The sequence below is a fragment of the Pongo pygmaeus genome, chromosome 12 (assembly GCF_028885625.2).
Source record: "Pongo pygmaeus isolate AG05252 chromosome 12, NHGRI_mPonPyg2-v2.0_pri, whole genome shotgun sequence".
Lineage (NCBI taxonomy): Eukaryota > Metazoa > Chordata > Mammalia > Primates > Hominidae > Pongo > Pongo pygmaeus.
This window is the reverse complement of record NC_072385.2, coordinates 53,554,357-53,579,230: the sequence shown is the minus strand read 5'-3', so window position 1 is coordinate 53,579,230 and position 24,874 is coordinate 53,554,357. Positions and strand designations below refer to the sequence as shown.

General features: G+C 40.3%; 1 protein-coding gene across 12 annotated transcripts in view; it reads left to right on the top strand.

Annotated features, from left to right (window-relative positions):
• CTNNA2 (catenin alpha 2) overlaps positions 1-24,874 on the top strand; it is a 1,147,855-nt gene that overhangs the window by 347,405 nt on the left and 775,576 nt on the right. For all 12 annotated transcript variants that reach the window (XM_054474847.1, XM_054474848.1, XM_054474846.1 and 9 more), the window contains 2 exons: positions 10,665-10,831; positions 23,173-23,292. In XM_054474847.1, coding sequence (XP_054330822.1) covers positions 10,665-10,831; positions 23,173-23,292 — 287 coding nt within the window. The remainder of the gene's footprint in view (positions 1-10,664; positions 10,832-23,172; positions 23,293-24,874) is intronic.

Here is a 24,874-nt window from a genome sequence, read left to right as displayed (position 1 = left end):
TTGACCAATGTGGTGAAACTCTGTCTCTACTAAAAGTACAAAAATTAGCTGGGTGTGGTGGCATGTGCCTATAATCCCAGCTACTCAGGGGGCTGAGGCAGGAGAATTGCTTGAACCTGGGAGTTGAAGGTTGCAGTGAGCCGAGATCATGCCACTGCACTCCAGCCTGGGTGACAGAGTGAGACTCTGTCTTAAAAAAAAAAAAAAAAAAAAAAAAAAAAAAAAAAAAAAAGCTAGCACAAATTGGAATGGTTTCCTAGAAAGACAAAGCATTTTTTGTCCTAGAGGTCACACCTGGATTTTGCATCTGTTAAAATTTCATCTGCTTGATGCCTTCCAAGGTATTGTTAAATTCTGGAATTTGGACATTAAATCCATCCTCTGTACTCTGCATTTCCTTGTACAGTATCTTAAGGAGCATGAGGAAATCAAGATGTCCTTTACATATGCGTGTCGAGATGTTGAACCTGAATGCTGCCATCTCTTTGATTCAGAATTAGATGCTAGCATGTTTGATGCTCGCGTTATCGCTGCTTGTCCAATCTAGATGGAAGTTGTGGCATTGATTCTTGATTTCCTTATAACATTAGAAGGTTTTTGAAGTCACACTTCAACTACCAAGTACTGTAGCAGGGTACTGACATTTCAGTGCGTTTTGATTTGTGTCATGGTTGTAGGAGAATACAGGTACTGATCAATAGAAACATTTATTGACTTAAGAATATAAATAAGTCAGCAGCATGATTTTTATAGAGAGACTTGACTTACATATTGAAATTTGGGGTTTATAGAAAAATTAATTTATTGGCTGCTTATATGCTTTACAAGATAACTTACAATAGGTTTTCTTTAGTATATATCTGACATAGTGTCCTTATTTCAGAAATATATGTATTGCACAATGAAATTTACATTCCATCAATTTATTTTCCCTTTATGTGTAAAAATATCGAACAAAATTGAGTTCACTATTGTTCCTCTATATGCCATTTTTCTCTTAAGCTTAGATCATCACTGTTTAACATTTCCTAATTTATGGTCTTCTCTTGCATTCAAGGCCAAAACAATAATCATCTTTTTATGGTATGTGGCTATTGCTACATTTAACAGGTCTTTACAAGGGTCTCATTTGTGAAGTATGCCATATTGCAGCTTCATAATCTTTCTGGCTACAACAATGTAAAATTACCCTGCACCCTCTCCTCCCAACCCAGGAAAAGGCTACAGCTGAAATAATTAAAATCCGTACAGTTAATGATCTGTGCCTTCTGCAAGGTGGCGCATTACTGTCTCTAACGATGTTTAATAGCTCATAACATTCAATACACTTAATCATTAGTTACTGACATTTCTAGTACTTTTGCATACTGAACATATCTCGATAGGGCAAAAATTACATTGGAAAAGATTCAATTGTCTACCTTGGGAAAGAACACTGACCAAATGAGGACACGCATTTGTCTTTGGAGCTGCTCTTGCCACTGAATTAGGGCTGTAACAGAGCCATGTAGCTATAGTGGGATTTTGTTAGATGAGGAGAGTTTGATTTGCTGGTGTCACATTGGGCTTTGTTGGCCTCACATCAACAATGGGACTGAGACCAGAGTCCCTGACTGGGATGTCAGGAGACAGGGATGCTGACCCCCCACCAACCACCTGACCGTGGCACTTGGGCTTCTGTGTCTTCATGTGTGAGATGAGAAAGAGGTGCTGAATGATGCCTGAGGAGGTTTCATCCGGATCTGAAATTCTCCAGTCTCAACATCACTTCAGAGGCAGTGGCCCCATCAGACTGCTGTCATTTTGCACCTAATGTATTGTTTTCTGAGAGTTTCTGGAAAAAACTCAAGAATGATAAAGAGACCATGGAGCCCACTACCCTTGGTAGAATGAAAAGGGACAGGTAGCCTTCTTATTTTATAATATTTACATAGTTTTAGTATGGCTTGCATGATAGGGTTTTTTTTTTTTTAATAAGCAGATAAGGCTTTCTTCTGAATACTACTTATTTAGGCCAAATATTATGTTGTTTTTTGATAACAAGACCTCAATAGTACCAAGCACTGCTGTAACTGCTTGGTGCTTAAAGTGTCCACAGGAGGTAGCTTATTTTAATGCAGATTCTGCTTCAGAAAAGATAGGACTTCAGCATCCCTGAGCCTTAGAGAAAAATTCTGATTGTTGATTATTGACCTTTTCCCCAATCACAGATTTCAGTCATAGCCACCCTGGTGTGAAATGCATGTAGCGCTCTCTCACATTCTTGATAGTTTCCAAAAAAATGTTAAGACTTTTTCCTTCTTGCTAGCAAAGGCCTACGTGGGCAAAACAGAGGAGAAGCAAAGGAGTTGCTCCTTTCACTAGAACTTTCCTTTAGCAAATGTTTTGGTTTCCTTGCCACTTCCTGAACTTACAAATCCAACTAAAAGTTCAAAAATGAAAAAGAAGAAAATATTTCAATTATTTTATTGTAGAGTGTATAGCATCTGGGATTTCATTTGCCTTTTCTCCCTGCTTCAGTATCAATTCAATATGGTTCAAAATGTAAAGTGCCAGGCAGGCCTTCCTTTCCTCCTCTCGACAGCATTCCTTGAGGGAATATACCTTGTCAACCGATGTAAGGTATTAACATTAAAGAAATTAATGTGCTACAATTATGATTTCTACACTGATTAAGTTTACAGGTCAAGGAAGGAGGGAAAACTCAAATGCATACATGCACAGGCAGTCACAAATCATCCCTAACATGTGACAATAAGGAGTGGTGGGGGCTGGGAATAATTGGAGAAGTGTCTTTGTTTAGGTCCTTGTTCCTTCTCTTCCTCCCCCCTACCCTCCCTTCCTCCATCCTTCCCTCTCTCCCTTCCTTTCTTCCTTCATCCCTCCCTTGTTCCCTCTGTATCTCTCTCCCTCCCTTTCTCTTTCCCTCCCTTTCTCCTTCCTCCATCCCTCCCTCTGTCTCTTCCTTTCTTCCTTCATCCCTCCCTCCCTCTGTTTCTCTCTCCCTCTGTTTCTCCCTCCCTCCCTTTCTCCTTCTCTCTCTCCCTCTCTCCCTCCCTCCCTTCCTTTCTTTCTCCCTTGCTTCCTTCCTTCCTTCCTATACTCTGTAAACTGAATAACATAATTTACTAGTCTTCAACTCCTAATACAGGCACAGACAGACATATGTAAACAAATACTTTTCACACCGTAAACAGGATGTTAAAATAAAGATATTTCTAAAGCACTGGTTTTAAGAGAATAGACTGCAGAGCCAGACAGATTTTGAATGCCTACTTCACCACTTACCATCTGTTTGACCTTGGGCAAATAATCTTAATAATCTTTCTTTTCTCTGTTGAGTTTCCTCAGATAGAAAGGGTGACAATGAGAACACTTCCTTCATCAGATTCTCTTCAGCAGTAAAAGAGTTGATACAGGTTAAGCTCTTTGAACAGAACTTGGCACATTGTGAGCTCTTAAAAAGAGAGCTATTCTTATTATAGATGAAAGAGTTACATGCTAAAATATTAAGTCCAGATAGATACAGCCTAATAACATCCTAAAGTGGAAGGAATCTGGGACCACCCTGCTGCACCACCCCCTTGCTGCTGGAACCATCCCAGAAGAAGACATTCCTATGTTTGCAAATGTAGTTAGCGCAGAGGCCCTCAGCCACATCAACACCTGCTTACCTCATCTTTTCAACACATTGTCCAACTCTGCATGATTCTTATCAAAGAACCTCTCACTTATTTCTTCCAAGAAAAGGAGCCAAGAGGCATGATGTAATGCATCAAGATCCTCTGTGGTGACCTTGTAACTTCTGTGGTGTTGTCCACCGTGGCCATTCGTTTAAGTTTGTTTTGTCTCAAATGAAGATAAATATTTTCCCACCTTGCTTTGAAAATTAGCTGACCAGACCTGTAAGTGGTTTTCAAGTATTACATTGCCTTACAGACTCTACAAAATAATCAAAATGGTAAAATGTTCTGAAGTTGGACATTGTTCACTGAATTACCATTTTAAGATTCTGTTATGTATTTTCCTTCACAGTCTCTGTAAGTGTGTGAGCTCAATCGGAATGCACAGTTTGAGTCGCAGAACTGGCTAAGGCTTTGGGAACCCGTGGTCAGGTTCCCTCACTAATGTTGCTTTCCTCTCTAAAAACATGTTTTAGTTTCTGCATTGCTCTACAGGATCCATTTTTCAGAATCCTTTAAGATCTGTACTTCACGGAAAATACATGTGAAAAAGGTTGTTAGGCAGGTGTTGGTTATCGTGAAAAGGGAATAAACTGGTTAAGAGGATTGGAAATTTTTGCGTTTTTTCTCATCTTTTCTTTTTTTTCTTTTTCTCTTTCAGTTTTTTCTGTCCCTTCTTTTTTTTTTTTTTTTTTTTTTTTTTTTTGAGACAGAGTCTCACTCTGTCGCCCAGGCTGGAGTGCAATGGTGTGATCTCTGCTCACTGCAACCTACGCCTCCCAGACTCAAGTGATACTCCTGTCTCAGCCTCTTGAGTAGCTGGGATTACAGGTGCCCACCACCACAACTGGCTAATTTTTGCATTTTTAGTAGAGATGGGGTTTCACCGTGTTGGCCAGACTGGTGTCGAACTCCTGACCTCAAATGATCTGCCTGTCCCAGCCTCTCAAAGTGCTGGGATTACAGGTGTGAGCCACAACACCTGGCCTTCTCTCATCTTTTCTAAGAATTCTGTAATACAGGGAGAAATATAAAAAACATGAATTATCAGTATATGTTGGATAATTTATGTAATTAGATAAAGGAGAATTATGCATTTAGACAAAAGATGATATGCAGTTGTAGCTATTATGTGTGAAAACTGCTGGTTAAAAATATAGGCATACAGAACTTTCTAGAAGCTAGCTCATCAGATGTTGTCCTTGGTTATTAAGATGTGAGTGCTCTTTTGGCTTCTTTTAATTGTATTTTTTTAGTTCTCTTAAGGAGCACGTATTTATTTTATAGCAAAAATGTTGACAATGTAAATTACCATGCAAGGTATAGGAAATACATTGAAATTCCTTTCCCTACGTGGCTTTTCATGTCTTAATCTGCTCTTATTCTGGCTGTTTCATTACATTTGCTCTGTGGTTTGCCTTTTTCTTCATTTTCATTCTCACACTAGTTCCAGTTTTCATCATTTGATTCCAGGGAGTAAGTCCAATGCTTGCCATTGCTGAAAGAGTGAAAAGAAAAGTTTTTTGTTTGTTTTGTTTTGAGACGGAGCTTCACTTTTTTGAGACAGAGTCTTGCTCTGTCACCAGGCTGGAGTACAGTGGCATGATCTCGGCTCACTGCAACCTCCGCCTTCCGGGTTCAAGTGATTCTCCTGCCTCAGCCTCCCAAGTAGCTGGGACTACGGGTGCACACCACCACGCCTAGCTAATTTTTGTATTTTTAGTAGAGACAGGGTTTCACCATATTGGCCAGAATGGTCTCGATCTCTTGACCTCGTGATCCACCCGCCTCAGCCTCCCAAAGTGTTGGGATTACAGGCATGAGCCACCACGCCTAGCCGGAGTTTAACCCTCGTTGCCCAGGCTGAGTGCAATGGTGAAATCTCGGCTCACTGAAACCTCTGCTTTCTGGGTTCAAGCAATTCTCCTGCCTCAGCCTCCCTAGTAGCTGGGACTACAGGCACCTGCCACCACACCTGGCTAATTTTTTGTATTTTTAGTAGAGACACAGTTTCACCATGTTGGCCAGGCTAGTCTCGAACTCCTGACCTCAAGTGATCCACTGCCTCGGCCTCCCAAAGTGCTGGGATTACAGGTGTGAGCCACTGCACCTTGTTTTGTTTTTCTGAGACAGGTCTCACTCAGTCACGCAAGCTGGAGTGGTGCAATAAATAGCTCACTGCAGCCTCAGACTCCTGGGCTTAAGCCATCCTCCTGCCTCAGCCTCTAGAGTAGCAGGGACTACCCTGGCAATTTGATTTTTAAATTTTTTTCGTAGAGATGGGGTCTCACTATGTTGACCAGGCTGGATAAAAAAGACGAGTTAAATCCTCTTCAGCCTCTAAGACCATCAATGATTCTGAGGTTTTCATTTTATTCACCCAGCACTCTTTGAATCTTGCTTTTCACCACGCATTTTTCCTTGCTTCTCACAGTTTTTCAGCAGTTCAGTTGTCAAGCATTTAGAGTGCTGACCTTACATGCAGGCCCCTCCTTCAAGGAAAGAGCCACAGGATATTTGTGCCATTTTGGTTCATGACCTGATTCCTACCTGATTTTTTTATTCCTAAAGCTCTGCCTTCCACATGCCATACTTTTCTTTTTTCCTTTTATTATTTTTCTTTTTGAGATGGAGTTTCACTCTTGTTGCCCAGGTTGGAGGGCAATGGCGTGATCTTGGCACACCGCAACCTTCACCTCCCGGGTTCAAGTGATTCTCCTGCCTCAGCCTCCTGAGTAGCTGGGATTACAGGCATGTGCCACCATGCCCGGCTAATTTTGCATTTTTAGAAGAGATGGGGTTTCTCCATGTTGGTCAGGCTGGTCTTGAACTCCCGACCTCAGGTGATCCACCCGCCTTGGCCTTCCAAAGTGCTGGGATTACAGGCGTGAGCCACCGCGCCCAGCCCATGCCATCCTTTTCTTGTGTTTATTATTACTGGCCTGCATCATTCCAAATTTGAACTGATCTTACCTCAAGCTGATGCACAATTACGTATTCATCCCAGTGCCTTCAGGGTAGCCTAGGAACCAGAATAAGCACTGATTTAAAAGCCGAGCACCATTTTTTTGGGTATATATTCTATCTTCAAACAATAAGTACTTTTATTGAGCATATGTTGTCTTGCTTCTAAGGAAGAAACACGAAGTGAAACCAACCAAAATATACACTTTTAAACCTGTAACCAGGAGCTCACCAACTCTTCTTACTGCATTTTGGATGCTCGAAGTGGTTGTGATAGTACTGGTATTAATGAATAATGATCACCCTTTATGGGTAAGGCCCTATGTTGGGTGCTTTGAATGCATCATCTCTAATTTTAACTCTCATGGCAGTCTGTGAGGCAGCTATCATTATTTTCCCTGTCATTTTACAGTTGACTGGACTGAAATACAAAGGTTGAATAAGCACTAGCTCACATATTTGGTAATAGTTGGGGTGGAGTCAAGATCTGAACCCAGGTCAATGTGACTTTGTTTATCCTTTTTCATCCATGAGTTAATACATGTAAAGCTTTTAGAACAATACTTATATAATAAGCCTTTATATAGAAGCACTCCATACATGTTAAAATTGTTATTTTCTCTCAGTCCCTTATTTGGTAATGTTAATTTTTCTTCTCTTCAGCAGGTAATAGTGGCCTGAGAACATCAAAGTCTTTACCGTAGAAATGCTGCTCTGAGTTAGGTCTATAATCAAGTACAGGAGATTGAACAAGAATGTATATAAAAGAAGCAGGCAGATCTGTTGTACCCTGTCTTCACTGCTCCATTTCCCTCTTACACATGCATTTATTTCTTAGCGAAATATTTCAATCTTATAGAAAAAGCACTTTTCTCTACATTCCTGGGAAAGTGGCTAATTTTATCCTGATAAACTTGCTTATCAGTTTGCTTCAGTAATCTTAAAGCTGCAGAGACTAAGACCTATTAAAATAATAGCTGATTTGAGGTTGCCTTTCTTTTGGAATCCTTAACAACGTGAAATCACTTGTATCTGCTTAAAATGAGCTTTTAGTTTAATTTACGTTGAATGAAATCATCTTCTATTTATCTTAGAATAATCTCAGAATTTAGTGTGAGTTTTCCATCCAGAAAGGCAGATGGCATTTTTCTAATGTGGGTCTCTCTCTCTCTCTCTCTCTCTCTCTTTCTCTCTCTTTCTCTCTCTCTCTGTCTCTTCCCTGTCTCCCTCTCATGGACATCTGCTGAGCCACTCTTGGGGTGCCTGCCGTGGACCCCAGGTTGATTAGCTCCACCTAAGAGGTCTGCACTGACACGTGTCACCCATCGGCTTTGAAGCATTATTGCTGACCAGATGGTTGGCATCTGCATGAAGTGCCAGTACACTTCTGCCAGATGCCCGATGGTGCGGCTAAGACAGATGGAAGGAGTCGTTCTGGGCCCTCCAGAGCCCCTCGTTCTGGCAAGACCTGTCTTCTGGAATGATGTTGGTTCATTCCGAATGTTCAATCTCAACTTGAAAATATATTGGATTAGGCATGGCTCTTCAAATAATGCAGAAGCTCCACCTGCAGGGAAGGGGTGTGACTGGCCTCTCCCCCTGGGGCTCTCTGTTCTGCCAGTAGCCCTACCTGAGTGACCTACTTTTAGCCATGCTAAGGCTCATACCAATTTAACCTGCAGGAACTGGGATCAACCATGTAGCTACCTGGGTTCGTGTGCAGAATAAATCTCCCTTTCCCTTGAATAAGTGGATCTATTTCAACAGTAGCTGACTTATCTATTAATATCTTACACAAATTTGTCTAGCTCTACTTGTGGCACATTTCTCAATAGTTTGTTGGATTTACCTTGGTGTATAATGTTCTTTCTACCTGCACTGTATAAAGTGGGGAAAAGGTGGCTTTCTTCCCCCCACCACACAGATATTTGCCAATGACTCTTTTTATTTGTGAGGAGGAGGGGCAACAGGAGGAGATGTATGTAACCCTGTGGTTACATACACAGGGTTGAGCTCTAGGACCATATATCTTGAAAATTCATCATTGTGCCACTAGAGTAATGAATTTTTAAGTTTCTCCCATGCTGTTGTTATATATCAAGCTATTTATGTGTGCCTAGGCAAAAAGGCTAAGCTGGTTAGGAATATAAAATGCTTATTGTAGATGGTAGCCTCTTTAAAAAATCTGACAGTGCAATATATTTCCTTACACGCCCACATTCCCAAGTATAAAAAGTATCACTGTGAGGGTTTAAATAACTACCACACTAGCTGAGAGAATTTATATTCTGATCAGCCTATAAAATGGTAAGAGGTGTTTTTTATTTTTTCTTATGACTTAGGACTAATTAAAGGATGCACAGACTTTCCATGCTATCATTGGCTTTATTTAAATGAGCTAGATTTTGCTTAGTAGGTGAGTAGTAATCATTACTACAAAAATTGAGTAAATTGTTTGATCTTGAGTTAAAAAATCTGTCGTATTAACTGAACTCTTCAAGTTTATTGAAGCTTTTATACCCCTGTGTACATTCTGCTATATGAAGCTCCATTTATGGTTTCTCACAGTTTTCACTCCCCAAAGTGGATATCCACCCACTGATTTGGTTATCAGTCTCAATCCTTGTTAATTATCTCTTTGTTTCCCACTCCTGGGTCCCTTGGTGCAAATATATACCTGACTCTGGTATTGTGTCAGCCCTCATCGTCAGCTTGAACCTTTTGTCTGGTCTTCACATCTAATCAGCCCTTAGATCGGTTGGTTGTGTCACACAGATGCATTTTATACTCCCTTCCTCTCCCATCTCCTTGGTCCAGGCTGTCACCACTGCTCTCTCAGACTAAAACTGCATTTACCCTATTAACTGATTTCTCTGTCCTGGTCTTTTTCCCCTCCAGTTTATTTTATGTAATATGACTAAAATAATCTTCCAAAAATACAAATCTATTATTGTAACTTCCCACCCTGCTGAGGGTAAAATCCAAACCTCTTACGTGGTGTTCTAGGCATTACTGCCTCTCTCCAGCCCCCTTCCTCATGGGTTCTTCCAGAGAACTGCAGGTCTCTGTACTCAGCATGGGGCTCCAGGCTTCAGAGCCCACAAAGTGTTCATGCTGCCTGAGATCCCCTCCCCACCTTTGTTTTCCTGGTGAACACCTCTTTCTTTTTTGCATCCCATTAAAATGGACAGCTTCCCCCCAGTCTCACAATAAATGAGAAAATACCTCTCCCCTCTATGTTGCCTACGTTCTTAATCTTGTCTCTTATGGCACTTAATTACTGTATTCTGATTATGTGTTGACATACCTGTTTACTCACGAGACTGTGAACTCCTTGTGCCTGGATGTTCTTCGTCAACTTTGTAATCGCAGAGCCTAGTACAGAATCTGACACAAGTGTGTGTTTAGTAAACATTTGTTTAATTGGTTCAGTTCTCTTCTAAATGTTCTCTCTATTGGCAAATTGGTTACTAAGAGGATTAGAAGATTGGATCTTGGGTGCCTACATGATGTGTTCTTGTCTGATTAGCTCAATTAAGAGTAAAGTGTTAATGAGGCCAAGGTCGTAACTTTCAATTCCCTGTGGAACAATTTGTACCTCAACTGTCAGTAACTTCAATGAGTTGCATGGTAAGTTGCCTGGTATCATTGGTTCCAAGGCAAATGCAGAGAGAGGATGATTAAGCTCAAGGCAAATGCAGAGAGAGGATGATTAAGCTCAAGGCAAATCCATCTCAACTATTAGACAAATGGAATTAAATATACTCCTTATTGATGTGAAAAGCATGACTTCATACTTCAGTGTGAAATGAGCACCTTGTTTGGTCCACAGCACTTGTCCGTGTGCACTGATGTACTTGACTTAAAGGGCTCTTTGCTGCAATAGAGGTGGCAGAAATACCACCTGGTCATCAGAGTTTTGCAATAAAAACAGTAATTGTCCATTCACAGATCTTTAGGATGGCCAGCTTCTAAGCTTCTTGTCTACCCACCTGCCTCTCCGTGTCTGTCTTCCAGGTGAGACGATGCGGATCGCCTCCTCCGAGTTTGCTGATGACCCTTGCTCGTCGGTAAAGCGCGGCACCATGGTGCGGGCGGCAAGGGCTTTGCTCTCCGCAGTGACACGCTTACTCATCCTGGCGGACATGGCAGATGTCATGAGACTTTTATCCCATCTGAAAATTGTACGTATGTAGAACTTATCAAAACTTTCTTTATGTGAGTGGCGATCTTGACCGTGTGTATTACAGCTATGGCCTCTACTCTAGGTGTTTCATTGCTCACCAGATCACTTCGTTACCTATCCATGTGGTTCCCACCTCCAACTTTTTCTAATAATAAAATTATATTCAATAATATATTCGAAGAGTTTTCTAAGACTCACTTGAATTATTATTTTTTTCCTAAAAACTGAGAGTTTAGATTTCTCCTTACTTCATGGAGTGTGTAACAGTACATTCTTTTAGGCTACAGAGCCTGGACGAGGTGGACCTGCCTTTGTCCTATCTTAAGATTCAGAGCAATGTTGGTCCATGCGATAGTTCAGGTTGGGGTCAGCTCTGCTGAGTAGCTGACCACGTGTGCCCACCTTAGTGTGGATTACATGTTGAATATATTTTCCTATCTACTCTAGCCTTGCTTTCCTGTAGATATATGGATTTTGAACCATATATTGGCAATAAAAAGGGGCCCCATCCACACTTCCCATGGCTAAAGTCAATCTTGTTTCACCAAGCCTGGCATCTAACATACCTGGATTGGTTCTCTGGGTGGACACATACTTGTCCCACTAACCCACAGAACACCATTCTATATGCCTTGCTTTTCATGGTTTCTTTTCATTCTTTTGTTTCCTAATAGAAGTGAAGCCCTGCTCTCATCACAAATTTTAATGGAATAGTGATTAAGGCTACCTCCCCGGTCCTTGACTACTGGTCCTTTTTCTGTTTTCCTATTTGCTGATTGGTATCTAGTTGCAACAAGGATGGTTCAACACTTTAACAAAGATGATGTAACTTAGCTGCTTGGGAATATGGCCTCTGCTTAGAGAATCCCTATTCCATACCCTCAGTGAAATATGATTCCTGAACAACTGGCACCAACTCTGGACTGATTGCAGGGTCCTTAGATGATGAGATGCAAACCATGTTTTCCTTTTTGGAGCACCAGCCAATTGCTCTCTTGGTTCCTCCGCTGTCCTGGGCATTCCTGGATTATCATGTTTCCTATCAGCCAATCTTCTTGTCTTATTTTCTTTATCAGTGAAAGCAGGTTATGAGGAGGGACTAGGGGAGATAGAAAATGAATAACAAGAGCCTGCTCTCACCTCACCATTGAGCTCAGATTTGTTCAGTAGGAGGAATTATCAAGAAATTACTTAAATCATAACTATTCGCCATCAAAAAAAACCTTGGGCAGGATCTGGTACCCAAGCTGGCCCCAATAAAGTAGCCAAGATTTCCAAGTTATGTATAAATTCTGGAAAAATATGAAAGGCCTCAAATTCCAACACCTGCAGCCTGAGCTCTGAGGTCATAAACATAAAGGAAGTATATCTCTTTATGGCTTCTATACAGGTCACTGAGAAGCAAGGGGACACCAACAAACTGCTTGGAAGTTTTTTTTTTTTTTCCTCCTTAGGAATTTTTCAGGGAATGGGTTCTGAAAAGCCAGGAAAGGCTCTTGAAATTGGATGAGCTGAGCAATTTGAGGAGAGACTTTACCTATTTCAGAGGCTGTTGAAGGGCAGTACAGTACTATGATTAACCATTTAGCTGCTGGAGTCACACTAACTGGGTTTAATCTTGGTTTGGTATCTACTTGCCATCTGTCTGGTAACCTACCAGATAAATCTCAGATATCTTGTCTGTTAAAGTGGGGCTAATGGCAGTGGAGCCCTCAGGGTGATGGGGAGGTTTGAATGGGGATGATTCCTATGAAGCACTTATCCCAGAGAATGGCACAAAGTGAGTGTCCTGTCAGTGGCAGCTGAATAGGGAGTGTAAGATCACTGGAACCACTTGTAGGCTACCACACTGGCTGCCGTTCCTCCGGTCTGTCTCTGTTATATCCATCTTTTCAGTTACACAAAACTTCCTTCTCAAGCATGTTGGAAGAAAGGTTTTGTTATCTTTCCCTTACAGCCTAGTTAGTCTCCGAAGGCAATATTTTTAGATAAGTCTTTCCACAGAAGGACAATCTTCCTTTACCCCAGCAAGGAAATAATACGACTGAACCTAACAAAATTAACCTTACATCTCATATGTCATTGTTTGCTGTGCTGTGGAAGGCCCTGTCAGCAACTGTCAGGGAGTGATGATGGGCTGAATATCCTTGCTGAACTGCCTATACTCCACACTCGAGAAGTGTGATAAATCCAGGGTGATGACGCCATGTGTGGTACCAGTTGCCTCCCGCAGTCCTGCCTCTCATCCCACCTGTTTTGACCAGTGCTGTTGGCTCATCAGATCACAGAAGCCTGCTGTAATGGGGAATCAATTGCAATGTCTTCTCCACACAGCCGAGTAAGGGAAGTTGTTTTTTTTTTGTTTTAAAAAAAAAAAACGATTTAGCACAGAATCATGGAAAGGTCAACCTGGCAATATTAAGTAGTCCTGTCAGACTGTCAGTAGTAAAATTAAAAATGATTGTAGACTAAATAACACATTTGTTCTACTTAGAGTGCAGCGTCTATAGCATACAGCTGTGGTGGAATGTTGCTATCTTGTGGAGCAAGTGAAGAACTACAGTTTCTGGTGCCGTCTGGTGTTTTCTCTCATGAGCTATTGCCCCTACCCCCTAAAAACAGACAATATGTCAATAATTCATTGCAAACGAACATAGCACACAGTTCTACTCAGTAGTATATCAGTTCTTTTGCGCAGAAGCATATCTTCTCAGGACTGATAAAGTAACGTATTGTCTGCAAGCTTCTATTTATTTGTTTTTCTGTAACTCAAGATGAAGAACATGTCAAATATCTTTACATATTTTGATGAAGCAAGTTAGAAAATATTTACACCTTTCTCAAGGATTTTTTTAAATAAACAATGAGTTTCTTTACCACCTGGATGATAAAACATAGATGAGAAAGAAAAGAGTGACAGTTGCTCTCTAAGAAGAGTAAAGTAGTGACTCTGGTTTTCTAGTTGGGTTCAGATTGAGTGATACCCTGTAGTGAGACTACAGCTTCCTGCTGTGTTAACTGCTACATATCTCTTTTACCTTTAAGTGTTACACATAGTATTCTACTTTTTATCTTTCAGACCATATGTCAAAATTTTATTTGTGTTCTTTCCAGATGTTAATTTTTCTCATCTCTGAGTAACTCGGAGGAACACGGAGAGAATTACCTTTTTTTGCAGCAACTTATATTCATGTTTTCTCATCAGCAGTTCGCCAGGTTGATGAAGAATAGTCACTTGAGTAATCATGGGCAAATGTTGTTCAGCCTCTAAAAATGAGTAAAGGATTAGGAGCCCTGCCGAGGTCGTGTGATTTGGCAGTGTGTAGGTCTTTGCATTTTGCTTCTTGACAATTATGTTTAGGAACTTAAATTTATATGGCTACTGAGTTCTTCTCAGATAACACATAGATATCTTAGTTGCTTAAGTTATGCTACTTGTTCTATCATGCAAGTATTTGTGGTACTTTAATATTGAGTTCTCTTTGAGTATATTATATTAAAGATTCACATGATTGCAAAAGGTTTTTGCTGCTGCTGTTATTTTAAATTCAGGAGGATAGTGATAGAGCAGTGGGTGACTTAGAGTTCTAGTCCTCGCTTAGCACCCAAGTGAGAATTTAATGTTCCTGAGTAAAGCTAAAGTAATCATTTACATTTCAGACACCATTTAAAAATACTGAATTATAATCAATTTTATTGTTGAAGTTGCTGGCAAATGATTTCCTAGCCAGATACCTGGAATATCCTGCAATCAGTCCACATTGTCAGTGTGTTAAGTTGATATGTGGCATCCGGAATTTTAAAGGAATCCTGCATGTCAATCAGTGATCATGAAGGGGACATTTATCTTCCCTAGGCTCTGAACTAACGTAATCAGATTATATTGTCAATTATTAGCATGAGCGATAGCATGACACATAAACTCATCTAGATGTGTATGTCAGAGAAAACAATCACCTTCTTTCTATCCTCAGGCTAGATCCTGGGATAATAATGTTCTGGATTATTTGATAATTTCTCTCTAGAAAATGGAATAGCAAGATACAAAATAGCAACCCTTAGTCAGCTTCTCCAGAAGTCAAGTTTCCTTAGTGGCTACCAAGGGCCGAATATAGTGCTGCTGTTCTAATGTGGGGGTGGGGGGCATTGATGAGACATGACGATCTTAACATTGACTGTGACTTTGTGAGTTTAGCATCAAACAGCCTCATGCAGCCTCAGTAGTGTATTATTTCTCAAGTCTACTGTTTAGTCCTGAAGTTCTAATGTGGCTCTTGTGTTTGAATAACAACAGACAATTGGTATTATAAAATAGCCTTGTCTCTCATAACTGCAGAAAATATGGCCCAGGTTTTTAGCATATCTTTTCTGTCATAGCTATTATGGTATTACCTTCATGCAGCTGCATTGTTCATGATTTATTTATTTATTCAGTTATACACTTAAGAACTATTTATTAGGTGCTGACCATATGCAAAACGCTGTGCCAAGATGTATTACTTTAAGGGTGAATAAGACTAGGCTCTTGCCTTCAAAACCTTACAGGCTACTGGGGAGACATTAGGACATTAGCATAGAGTGCAATGCATGTTAGGAAAGGGTGCATATTGCTGTAGTCTCACCCAGAAGGAAAATATAATTATGATGCTTTCTTTCATAAATAACAGAAAACCTAATTCTACCTAGTTTTTTAAAAAGGGAATATTTTGGCTCACCAAATTAAAAGTCCAGAGGTAATAGCTTCAGGCAAGGCTTGATCAAGGTGCAAAAGCATGAAAAAGACCAGGTTTTTCTTTCTTTCTCCTCCTTACTGAGGACTCTGTTCTTTGTAGCCCCTGATAGGAGGCCTCATAGTCTCAAAGTGCTTGCCAACCATTTTGAAGGTTGCATGATCCTAGACTAAAGATAGCACAAAAGAGGAAATTCTCTTTCCTAGTAGCTCAAACAAACAAACAAAAAAGTTCTACAATCTTATTAGGCACAATTGACCTCTCAGTCATGTGCATATCTCTGAGTTAATTATTTAGATGGATAACAGAATATGCTAATTTCTTAGTTAACATGGTCAGGACTCCTGCTCTTTGCTCACCCCAAGCTGGAAATGGGATCAGTTTAACCATATTGTATGGGTGCACAATTTAGGACAATATGAGAAAGGATGATGTGGTTGGGAGAGGGAGGTCTCAAGATTGGGTCTCATTGAACTAAATAAGGTTTGCCTCTCCTCAAACCTATCGCTGGGCCTAGATTCAATAAGTCGGAGCCTCAAGTCCAAGCTGGGGGCTGAAAGTTGGGGATAAGTGGAAAGAGTTGGCCCCATCAAAGAGTGGAGGGATGAATCATTCTGTCCAATGATTAGAACACAACCACATAGTCATTTAAACAGGGAACATTTAAATAATTCTTAACTCTAATAGCAGTTTTGAATAACAAGGGATTAGCTCATAAGAAATGACAAGAACTCTTAGGAATGGCAGATATGAGGAGAAGCTGCTACCCCTGGGGCTGGCATAGGGCGCTCTAGGGAGGACCCCACCCTACCAGGCCTGAGATCCAGACGTTGTTGGAGGGTGTGGCCTTGGGTCACTTGATGACAAAAGAGTCACTAAGGTGCCACACAATATAATGGAGCTTGCTAGAAATCTGCCCTTTGGATTGTTGAGGAAAGCTGTTCATGGAAGGGTGTCTCACTGGAGGCATTCTGCTACAGAATTGCCCAGCGGAGCATACTGAGGGAAACTGCTGGCCACCTGGTGCTGAAGAAGCTTCCCCTGCTGCAGGAGCCTGTTGAAAGAGCACACCAGAAGCAGGAACCAAACCCTTTCCTCTGGCAGTGTCTATGCAACACCCTCCACTGACAAAGCTTAACATCAGGCCAACTGGGAAAGGAGTAATATTTCAGGGGCCCATCCATATTTTCATAGTGTTAGCAGAAAAGGTGAATTTAGATTTGATAGCCTATGCAGGAAAAGAGCATGTTAGTGAAGAAAAATAGGGTTCTATTACCATAAGAAGGGAGATGATAGATTCAGGTCAGGCAACAGATTTCAACTACAGAGAGAGCTTTATGAACCAAGGAAAGAACAAAGGCATGAGATTAAGAGAGGAGTCTTGGAGTGTTTGAAACACCAGTGATTCTTTTTTTTTTTCTTTTATTATTATTATTATTATTATTATTATTATTATTATTATACTTTAGGTTTTATGGTACATGTGCGCAATGTGCAGGTTAGTTACATATGTATACATGTGCCATGCTGGTGCGCTGCACCCACCAACTCGTCATCTAGCATTAATTAGGTATATCTCCCAATGCTATCCCTCCCCCCTCCCCCGACCCCACAACAGTCCCCGAAGTGTGATGTTCCCCTTCCTGTGTCCATGTGTTCTCATTGTTCAATTCCCACCTATGAGTGAGAATATGCGGTGTTTGGTTTTTTGTTCTTGCGATAGTTTACTGAGAATGATGATTTCCAATTTCATCCATGTCCCTACAAAGGACATGAACTCATCATTTTTTATGGCTGCATAGTATTCCATAGTGTATATGTGCCACATTTTCTTAATCCAGTCTATCATTGTTGGACATTTGGGTTGGTTCCAAGTCTTTGCTATTGTGAATAATGCCACAATAAACATACGTGTGCATGTGTCTTTATAGCCGCATGATTTACAGTCCTTTGGGTATATACCCAGTAATGGGATGGCTGGGTCAAATGGTATTTCTAGTTCTAGATCCCTGAGGAATGGCCACACTGACTTCCACAATGGTTGAACTAGTTTACAGTCCCACCAACAGTGTAAAAGTGTTCCTATTTCTCCACAACTTCTCCAGCACCTGTTGTTTCCTGACTTTTTAATGATCGCCATTCTAACTGGGAAACACCAGTGATTCTATTGTTGGAGCATAGTGGGCAAGGTGAGGAGAGGCAATAACAAAGTTGAACAGAGAGATCCAGGTTATGGAGGGTCTTGGATAACATGATAATTAGTTTGCACTCTATGTATAAGTTATGGGGAGCCACTGAGTGATACTAATAATTTGATTCAGATTAGTGATTTAGAAAAATAATTTTGGTAGCAGTGTGGAGAATGAGTTATAAGAGGGACACATAAAGAGACTGTTGAAATTATCCAGGTCAATGAATGAATGAAAAGCTGGCTAAGACAATGGCAGTGCTTATTGTGAAAAAGAGGTAGATTTTACAGATACTCAGGATATAGAGGCAGAGTGAATAGAACTTGGAGACCAATCATATGGGGCAAGGCTTTAGAAACTTACCCTTTCTGAAAAATCAATGCAGCATAGCTCAGAAATTGAGTATGGGCTCTGGAGCAAACTACCTGGGATCAAATCCAGGCTCCTACACTTACTTGCTGTGAGATTTCTGACAGGTTATACAACTCTTCTGCTCGATTTCAATCTCTACTGGATAAGCATAGGGAATAAGAAAAGCATCAAATTCAAAGAGCTGTTTTTTGGGACTAAATAAGATAGATGTAAGCCATTTAGAACACTGTCTTCTATATCATAAGAACTCAATGACACTGGTGTCATTTTTTTGCACAAACTGAAAATAACTTTGGAAATATATAATAAACTAAATTGTTGTGCTTTGTATAACATGGCGCTTTAAGCATCAATGACACTAGCATGTAATCATTCTTTGCTTCTGATGAAATCATTTTTTTCTTCCCTTGTTGACAAGGAAAGACACAATTTAATCAAGAAGACCAACTTAACTTTATGGAGCAGAAATATAAAGTATGATAATGCTGAGACACCAATGGCCATACCAGAGTATCTGATTAAATAAGTACAATAGTTAGATGGCGGGTCTTACATGCATTCATTCTTTCATGCATTTGGCCAACTCCTGTTTCCAAGATAGTTATTTTTAAATTTCACTGTAAAAGTAGACTCTAACAAGAGATTTACATATGATCCATTAAATAGTTTTGTCAGTGTCACTTAAAATCCAGTCAACTTAGGTATCAATAGTAAAACCTTGGAATGAGGTCAGTCTGTCCAAACAGAAATGATAATCATAACAACAACTATTTCTAGTAATGGTATAGCCAGCAATTTTCTATAGGGAACCAGAACACACAGTGCAGGCGGGGATGTATCAGACTCCTCAATTCCACACTATCCCATCCCCAGATGCCGACCTTATGGTAGATTCTGCATAAATATTTAATGAATAAATGAATTATAGGGATGCTTTATTTATTTATTTGTTTGTTTGTTTATTTTGAGACGGAGTCTCGCACTGTTGCCCAGGCTGGAGTGCAGTGGCGCGATCTCGGCTCACTGCAAGCTCAGCCTCCCGGGTTCATGCCATTCTGGCGCCTCAGCCTCCTGAGTAGCTGGGACTATAGGCACCCACCACCACGCCTGGCTAAGTTTTTGTATTTTTAGTAGGGACTAGGTTTCACCGTGTTAGCCAGGATGGTCTCGATATCCTGACCTCGTGATCCGCCCGCCTCGGCCTCCCAAAGTGCTGGGTTTACAGGCGTGAGCCACCGTGCCCAGCCTGCTTTTTTATATTGAAGTAAGTAAGTACAGTTTCAACCAGGAAAATTAGACAGATTTAATGACTATCTCAAAAAATATGACACAGTTCTAGACTAAATAATAGGAGTAGACAGGCTTTCTTTAAGAATGGTGGTACAGGCTATTTTGAACAGGCCTGTGAAAAGGCCAAGATTTTAAGAGTTGTAAGTGACAAGTTCTGAAAACAATTTCTTAACCCACTAAATTGGGAATAAATTTTAGTGTCTTCTCTAGAAGTGTCAGTCTTTTCAGCTTTATCTATGCACTGGTTATAAATATTAAGGACAAAAATACATGGTTCAGCGAAGAGTTCTGGCTTTGGTGTTTGTAAGCCCAGCCTGGTCAGTGGGAGAAGAATGCCTGGCTGTAATGTCCAAGATTATGAGGGCATTTTTAATGGGAAAGGGTATGACAGCTGCCTCTGAGGGATCCCTTTATGTCAGCTCATTAGAAATCATTTCCCAATCCAGGACATAAGCATCTTCCAAACCTCCCCCTTATCAAAGGGCTCAGCTGTTGACACCAGTGTCCTTCTTAGAGCCATCACTAGGCAGCCCACTGCCTGTATTCTCTCTTCAGCTTTCTTTCTAGTTCTGCCAGAGCCCCTGTCATCCGCAGACTTTCCAAGAGTAGGATAAAAACCGTTATCTTCAAAATTATTAAGGCATTTTTCCCCCATGCAGCAAGTTGGTGTCTCTATTTAATGAGCCCCTAATTCTTGCCATACATTTTGCTAAGCAAATGTATGATTTTGCTAATATGTATGATTTGATATTTTGCATTTCTTATCTCCTTCAATTTCCACAAAATCTGTGCATAGTGTGTAGACATTATTATCCTCATTTTATTAATGAAGACGTGAGGATTGGAGAAGTTAAATAGCTTGCCCTGGATCACAGAGCTTGCCAATGACATCGTTGGGGTTCAAATCCAGACCAATCTGACCTCATAGCCCTCCTCATACAGTTGTACTTAACATTCTTCATGGTGGGGCCCAGACAGGTGTATCTTGGTTAAAGTGTCCCAGGGTTTTCTTCCGTATCTTCTGCTCTTTGTTCAACTGGCAGTCCTGAACTCCTCCATGAACAGTAAATGTTTGAGAGCAAGGTATTTGTTTGGGCCATAGGAGTCAATTTCCTTTCTCTAGCTGCCCAGAAAGGACAAAAGATCCTTGACTGTTCAAAATCCTTGACTGTTCAAAAATAAAGACTTAATTTTTATATTAATTTTGAATTGTCAATAATGTCTGTTCACTAAACTTATTTTTTCTTCTTTTTCTATGTCCCTTCAATATTCTGTCTGTCTATCTATCATCTATCAATCAACTATCTAATCTGTCTATCTGTCTATCTATCCTATCCATCCATCCATCCATCCATCCATCTCCATCTCTCATCTATCTACTAGCAGTGTGTGCCCATAATCCAGACTTTAGTTCCATTTCCTTTATTTCTGTAGGACCTTGGACAGATTTTGCCATGATTCTTTATGAGAACTTTTAGACTTCTTAGATCCTTCTGGATTCAAACTCTGCATATAACTAAGTTTACCTTTACATGGAAAGACCCCATTCTTGGTGTTTCTTTGGAAAAATATTTTATTGAATTATAAGAACAAATTAAAACTGGCATCTAGATTCTTCAGACAAAACCACTGAGAAAATAAGTTATGTGTAACACCGTAAAATAAATATTCCAAATTAGTCTGATTAATAGCCGATGAGAAGCCTGTTTTATATATATTAGAAAACAATTCCAGAATTTAGCTCCCTCTGAGATAATTATTTTGCTCTTCCCTGGAACCAGTTTTTATGTCCCAAGAAGAGATTTACATCTCAAATAAGCAGCAGGAACAAATTAGCTGCCAAGAACTGTCCTTTCAGTGATGCTGTTGATAGCCAAATTAAGATGATTATAAATCTATTAGAATGTACAACACCATTGATTTTGGTGTTTTAAAGATTTGAGGTATGAGATTCTCTTTAAACTATCACAGTGTTTTAGAAGTGCCTTTCCATACCATAAAATGTAATTTGACTTGGGTGCCTAAAAAACCTAACACATGACAGTTCCTTTTTCAACTGTACTTCCTTTTTCACATGAGCACTATTAGAGCCTAGACAGGAATTGGGAATGACTAACATTGAGGATTTACATCATCGTTTCATAATTTTATAATTAGGAAAAAAAGAAGATGCATGTTTTCCGTAGAAGATGAGAATGGAAACTTAAATTTCCCAATCCAGGACATAAGCGTTATGTGGCATCTAGATTAACCTCCCCCCAACCCCTGCCACCAATATCATTCCAAATAATTTCCTTTGCTTGCTACAACTCTTTCCTTACTAAAATGAGTTAGCCTATTTGGTAAGTTGAATGGTATTACATATCTCTGGGACAAAAGGCTTGATGATATTCATTATTACTGGTTTAGATACATATTCTCTTCCTTTGCTCAGTGCACTTGATAAGGAAGTGAAATTAGCCACCTTTGTGATTGCGTCAAGCCTCAATTAAGTTCAGATCTGAGTTAATATAATCTATGGTTATTTTCAGCCATTGTAGTTGTCATTTGTGTTTCCGAATTGTCAAACAATGCACTGTCTGTATAATGCCCTTTAATTTGCCCAAAATTACAAGAGCCGATCTGAATTCTGCCCAAGTATTTCTTGCATTTCTCATTACTCTTTCTTTCAAAGCTGCCTTCTCGCTCCATTCCTCTCTCAGGAAATGGAACTAGTCGGGGGCCTCTGTCAGACTCCCTTCATGTTTAAGAACAGTTGATTTTCCAAAAACATGTCTGTCTTGTGCTTTATTCACTCAGGACTGTGTTCTTGGCTATTTCCATTGATGAAATTATTTCTATAAAGACACACCTGACTGACAGGGACTTAGCGGACTCCTTCACCACAATATCTTAATTTTAGTTTAATAGTGTCCACAGATGGTATAACTTAAAGGTTTACCAATTGTGGAAATTTTCACACCATATTGAAGTTAAGATCACTGTGGAGGGGAGAGTAATACTTCTCAAAACTTAAATTATTTATAAAGGAATTTTGACGAAATTCACAATTCAGGTTCAATGCTACTATGGAAAAGTTCACTGAGACAGTTTGCAGGGATTTGGAAGCATGGCACATTGGTAGGGCGGTGTGCTTGCCATCATCCTCTCCACCCCCATTCCACTTCAATTGATACCACCTTCAAATAGCAACAAAACTTCAGATTCACTTGCTTTCAAGGAATCAATATTTCCTCTTTCCATTGGATGGAGAGGTATAAACTCAGCTTAAAATTATAATCCCTTTGGTCCCAGTGCTAGAGATGTTGTCAAGATTGGTTGCAGATTCATGCTGTCCTAAATTTTCAGCAGCTCAGGAATTTCTCCAGTCTTTTGTTTGTAAACCATTTTCTCTTCTGAAGGCTTCTAGAATTTTTTCTTAACTTCAATATTTTTTCTCAAATATATTTTCCTTACTGTGTCTACTTAGAGGTCGATATCTTTCCAAATCATACTTTAATAAAATATAATAAATACACAATTTTATATGCACCAGGAGTTCAGCAATTGCTCTTTTATATACAAAGTATTTTTAAGTCTGGAACAACTATTTAATCTCACTACACATGATTGGTAGAGGAACTCTTCTCCTATTTTTTCATTTACATGTTAACACATACTAGTGTTTTAGAGTTTTTGGGTGCAAATTCCATTTCTAACATGTTGAATAATATTTAAATACTATCCACTAATAAATATGTTGTTTTTCACCACTGCAGGTGGAAGAGGCCCTGGAAGCTGTCAAAAATGCTACAAATGAGCAAGACCTTGCAAACCGTTTTAAAGAGTTTGGAAAAGAGATGGTGAAACTTAACTATGTAGCAGCAAGAAGACAACAGGTGGGAAAGATTTTAGAAATGCTAGGGGAGAAAATGGGTGAGTTTACATAACCCTGTAGCTTTGTAGGCCTGAACAATGGATCAGCTGCATCTGCTTGCTATCAAATGCCCTAAGAACCTGTGATGACAAAGATTGCTTCCTGCAGGGGCCAGTTGTGATGCCATGGTGGGCTCTACCACTCTCTGGCCCCCACCTATAAGCAGGCCACAGATTACTTGCTTCACTGGTGGACCCACCCTGCTGGCCCTACCACACTCTAATCTTCTATCCACTGTAGGCACACAGCTCTGATGTCAAATAAAAAATATTAAACTGTGGGGTAGTGCTGTGGTCAGTCTCTGGATGTCATCCTTTGCCCTCACTTTTTGTCTCCTAGTCTTGTGAACACCACCACACATATGCACTCCCAGGATATGTAGTATGTAGGGTGAAATTTTTCTGAAAGAGAAGAAGAAAACATGAACAAAATGAGAGGAAAGGCGGGGGTGGGGGAACGGAGAAAGGGAGAGGAAACAGGGGGAAAAGGGGAGGGGAGTGGGGAAGGGGAGGAAGGGAAAAAGGTGTGAGAAGAGTGCGGGTGAGCCTGAGTCAATCTCATGATGCTGTGTGACCTGGGATCTCCTTAGCCTCAGTATTAGTTTGTTCTCATGCTGTTATAAAGAACTGCCCTGAGACTGGGTAATTTATAAAGAAAGGAGATTTAATTGACTCACAGTTCCACATGGCTGGGGAGGCCTCAGGAAACTTATAATTCATGGTGGAAGGGGAAGTAGGCACCTTCTTCACAAGGTGGCAGGAGAGAGAGTGAGCAACAGCAGGGAAAACTGCCTTATAAAACCATCAGACCCCGTGGGAACTCACTCACTATCAGGAGAACAGCATGGAGGAACCACCCCTATGATCCAATCACCTCCCTTCCTCGACACTTGGGGATTATAGGCCCCTCCCTCCACATGTGGGGGTTACAAGTCAAGATGAGATTTGGGTGGGGACACAGAGGCAAACCATGTCAGCCTCCTTTTTGTATAGGGATTTCTCAGTTTCAGCTAGCTCTGTTTGCTCACTGGATACGTTTAGTATTTTGTTCCCATTGAGTGGGTTTTTATTCTTTCGCCATAGAAAAAATAGTTCCAAATGTGGAAGGATCTCCTAAAATCCTTTCACCCATCCTTTTGACTGCTTCCAGAATTTTTTAAAACATTTTGGGCCATTCGTAGTTTCTCTAACTTTCTCTCTGACCAACAGGAAAGTTCCACTCAACAAACATTTATTGAATGTTCATTCTGTGCCAGGCTTAAGTGAGGCTGGGATTAGGAAGTTAACCAAGAGGTAGTCCTCTGTGAGACAGGCACATAAATGTGATTTTAGTTTATGTGGTTATTTTTAAGTATGTTTTTATCAGCAGAATTCCTTGTTCAAAGGGAATCTTATATAGTGGCCTAATGTGTAATATAAACAGGAGCAAAGTTACTCTGAATAGTGAGAGAGAGATAGAGAGCCCCAGGAGGCTACTGGTGCAGGCCCCAGAGTCTAGAAGCCTAGGAATCTGGTGTTCTGATGTCCAAGGGCAGGAGGAGAAGG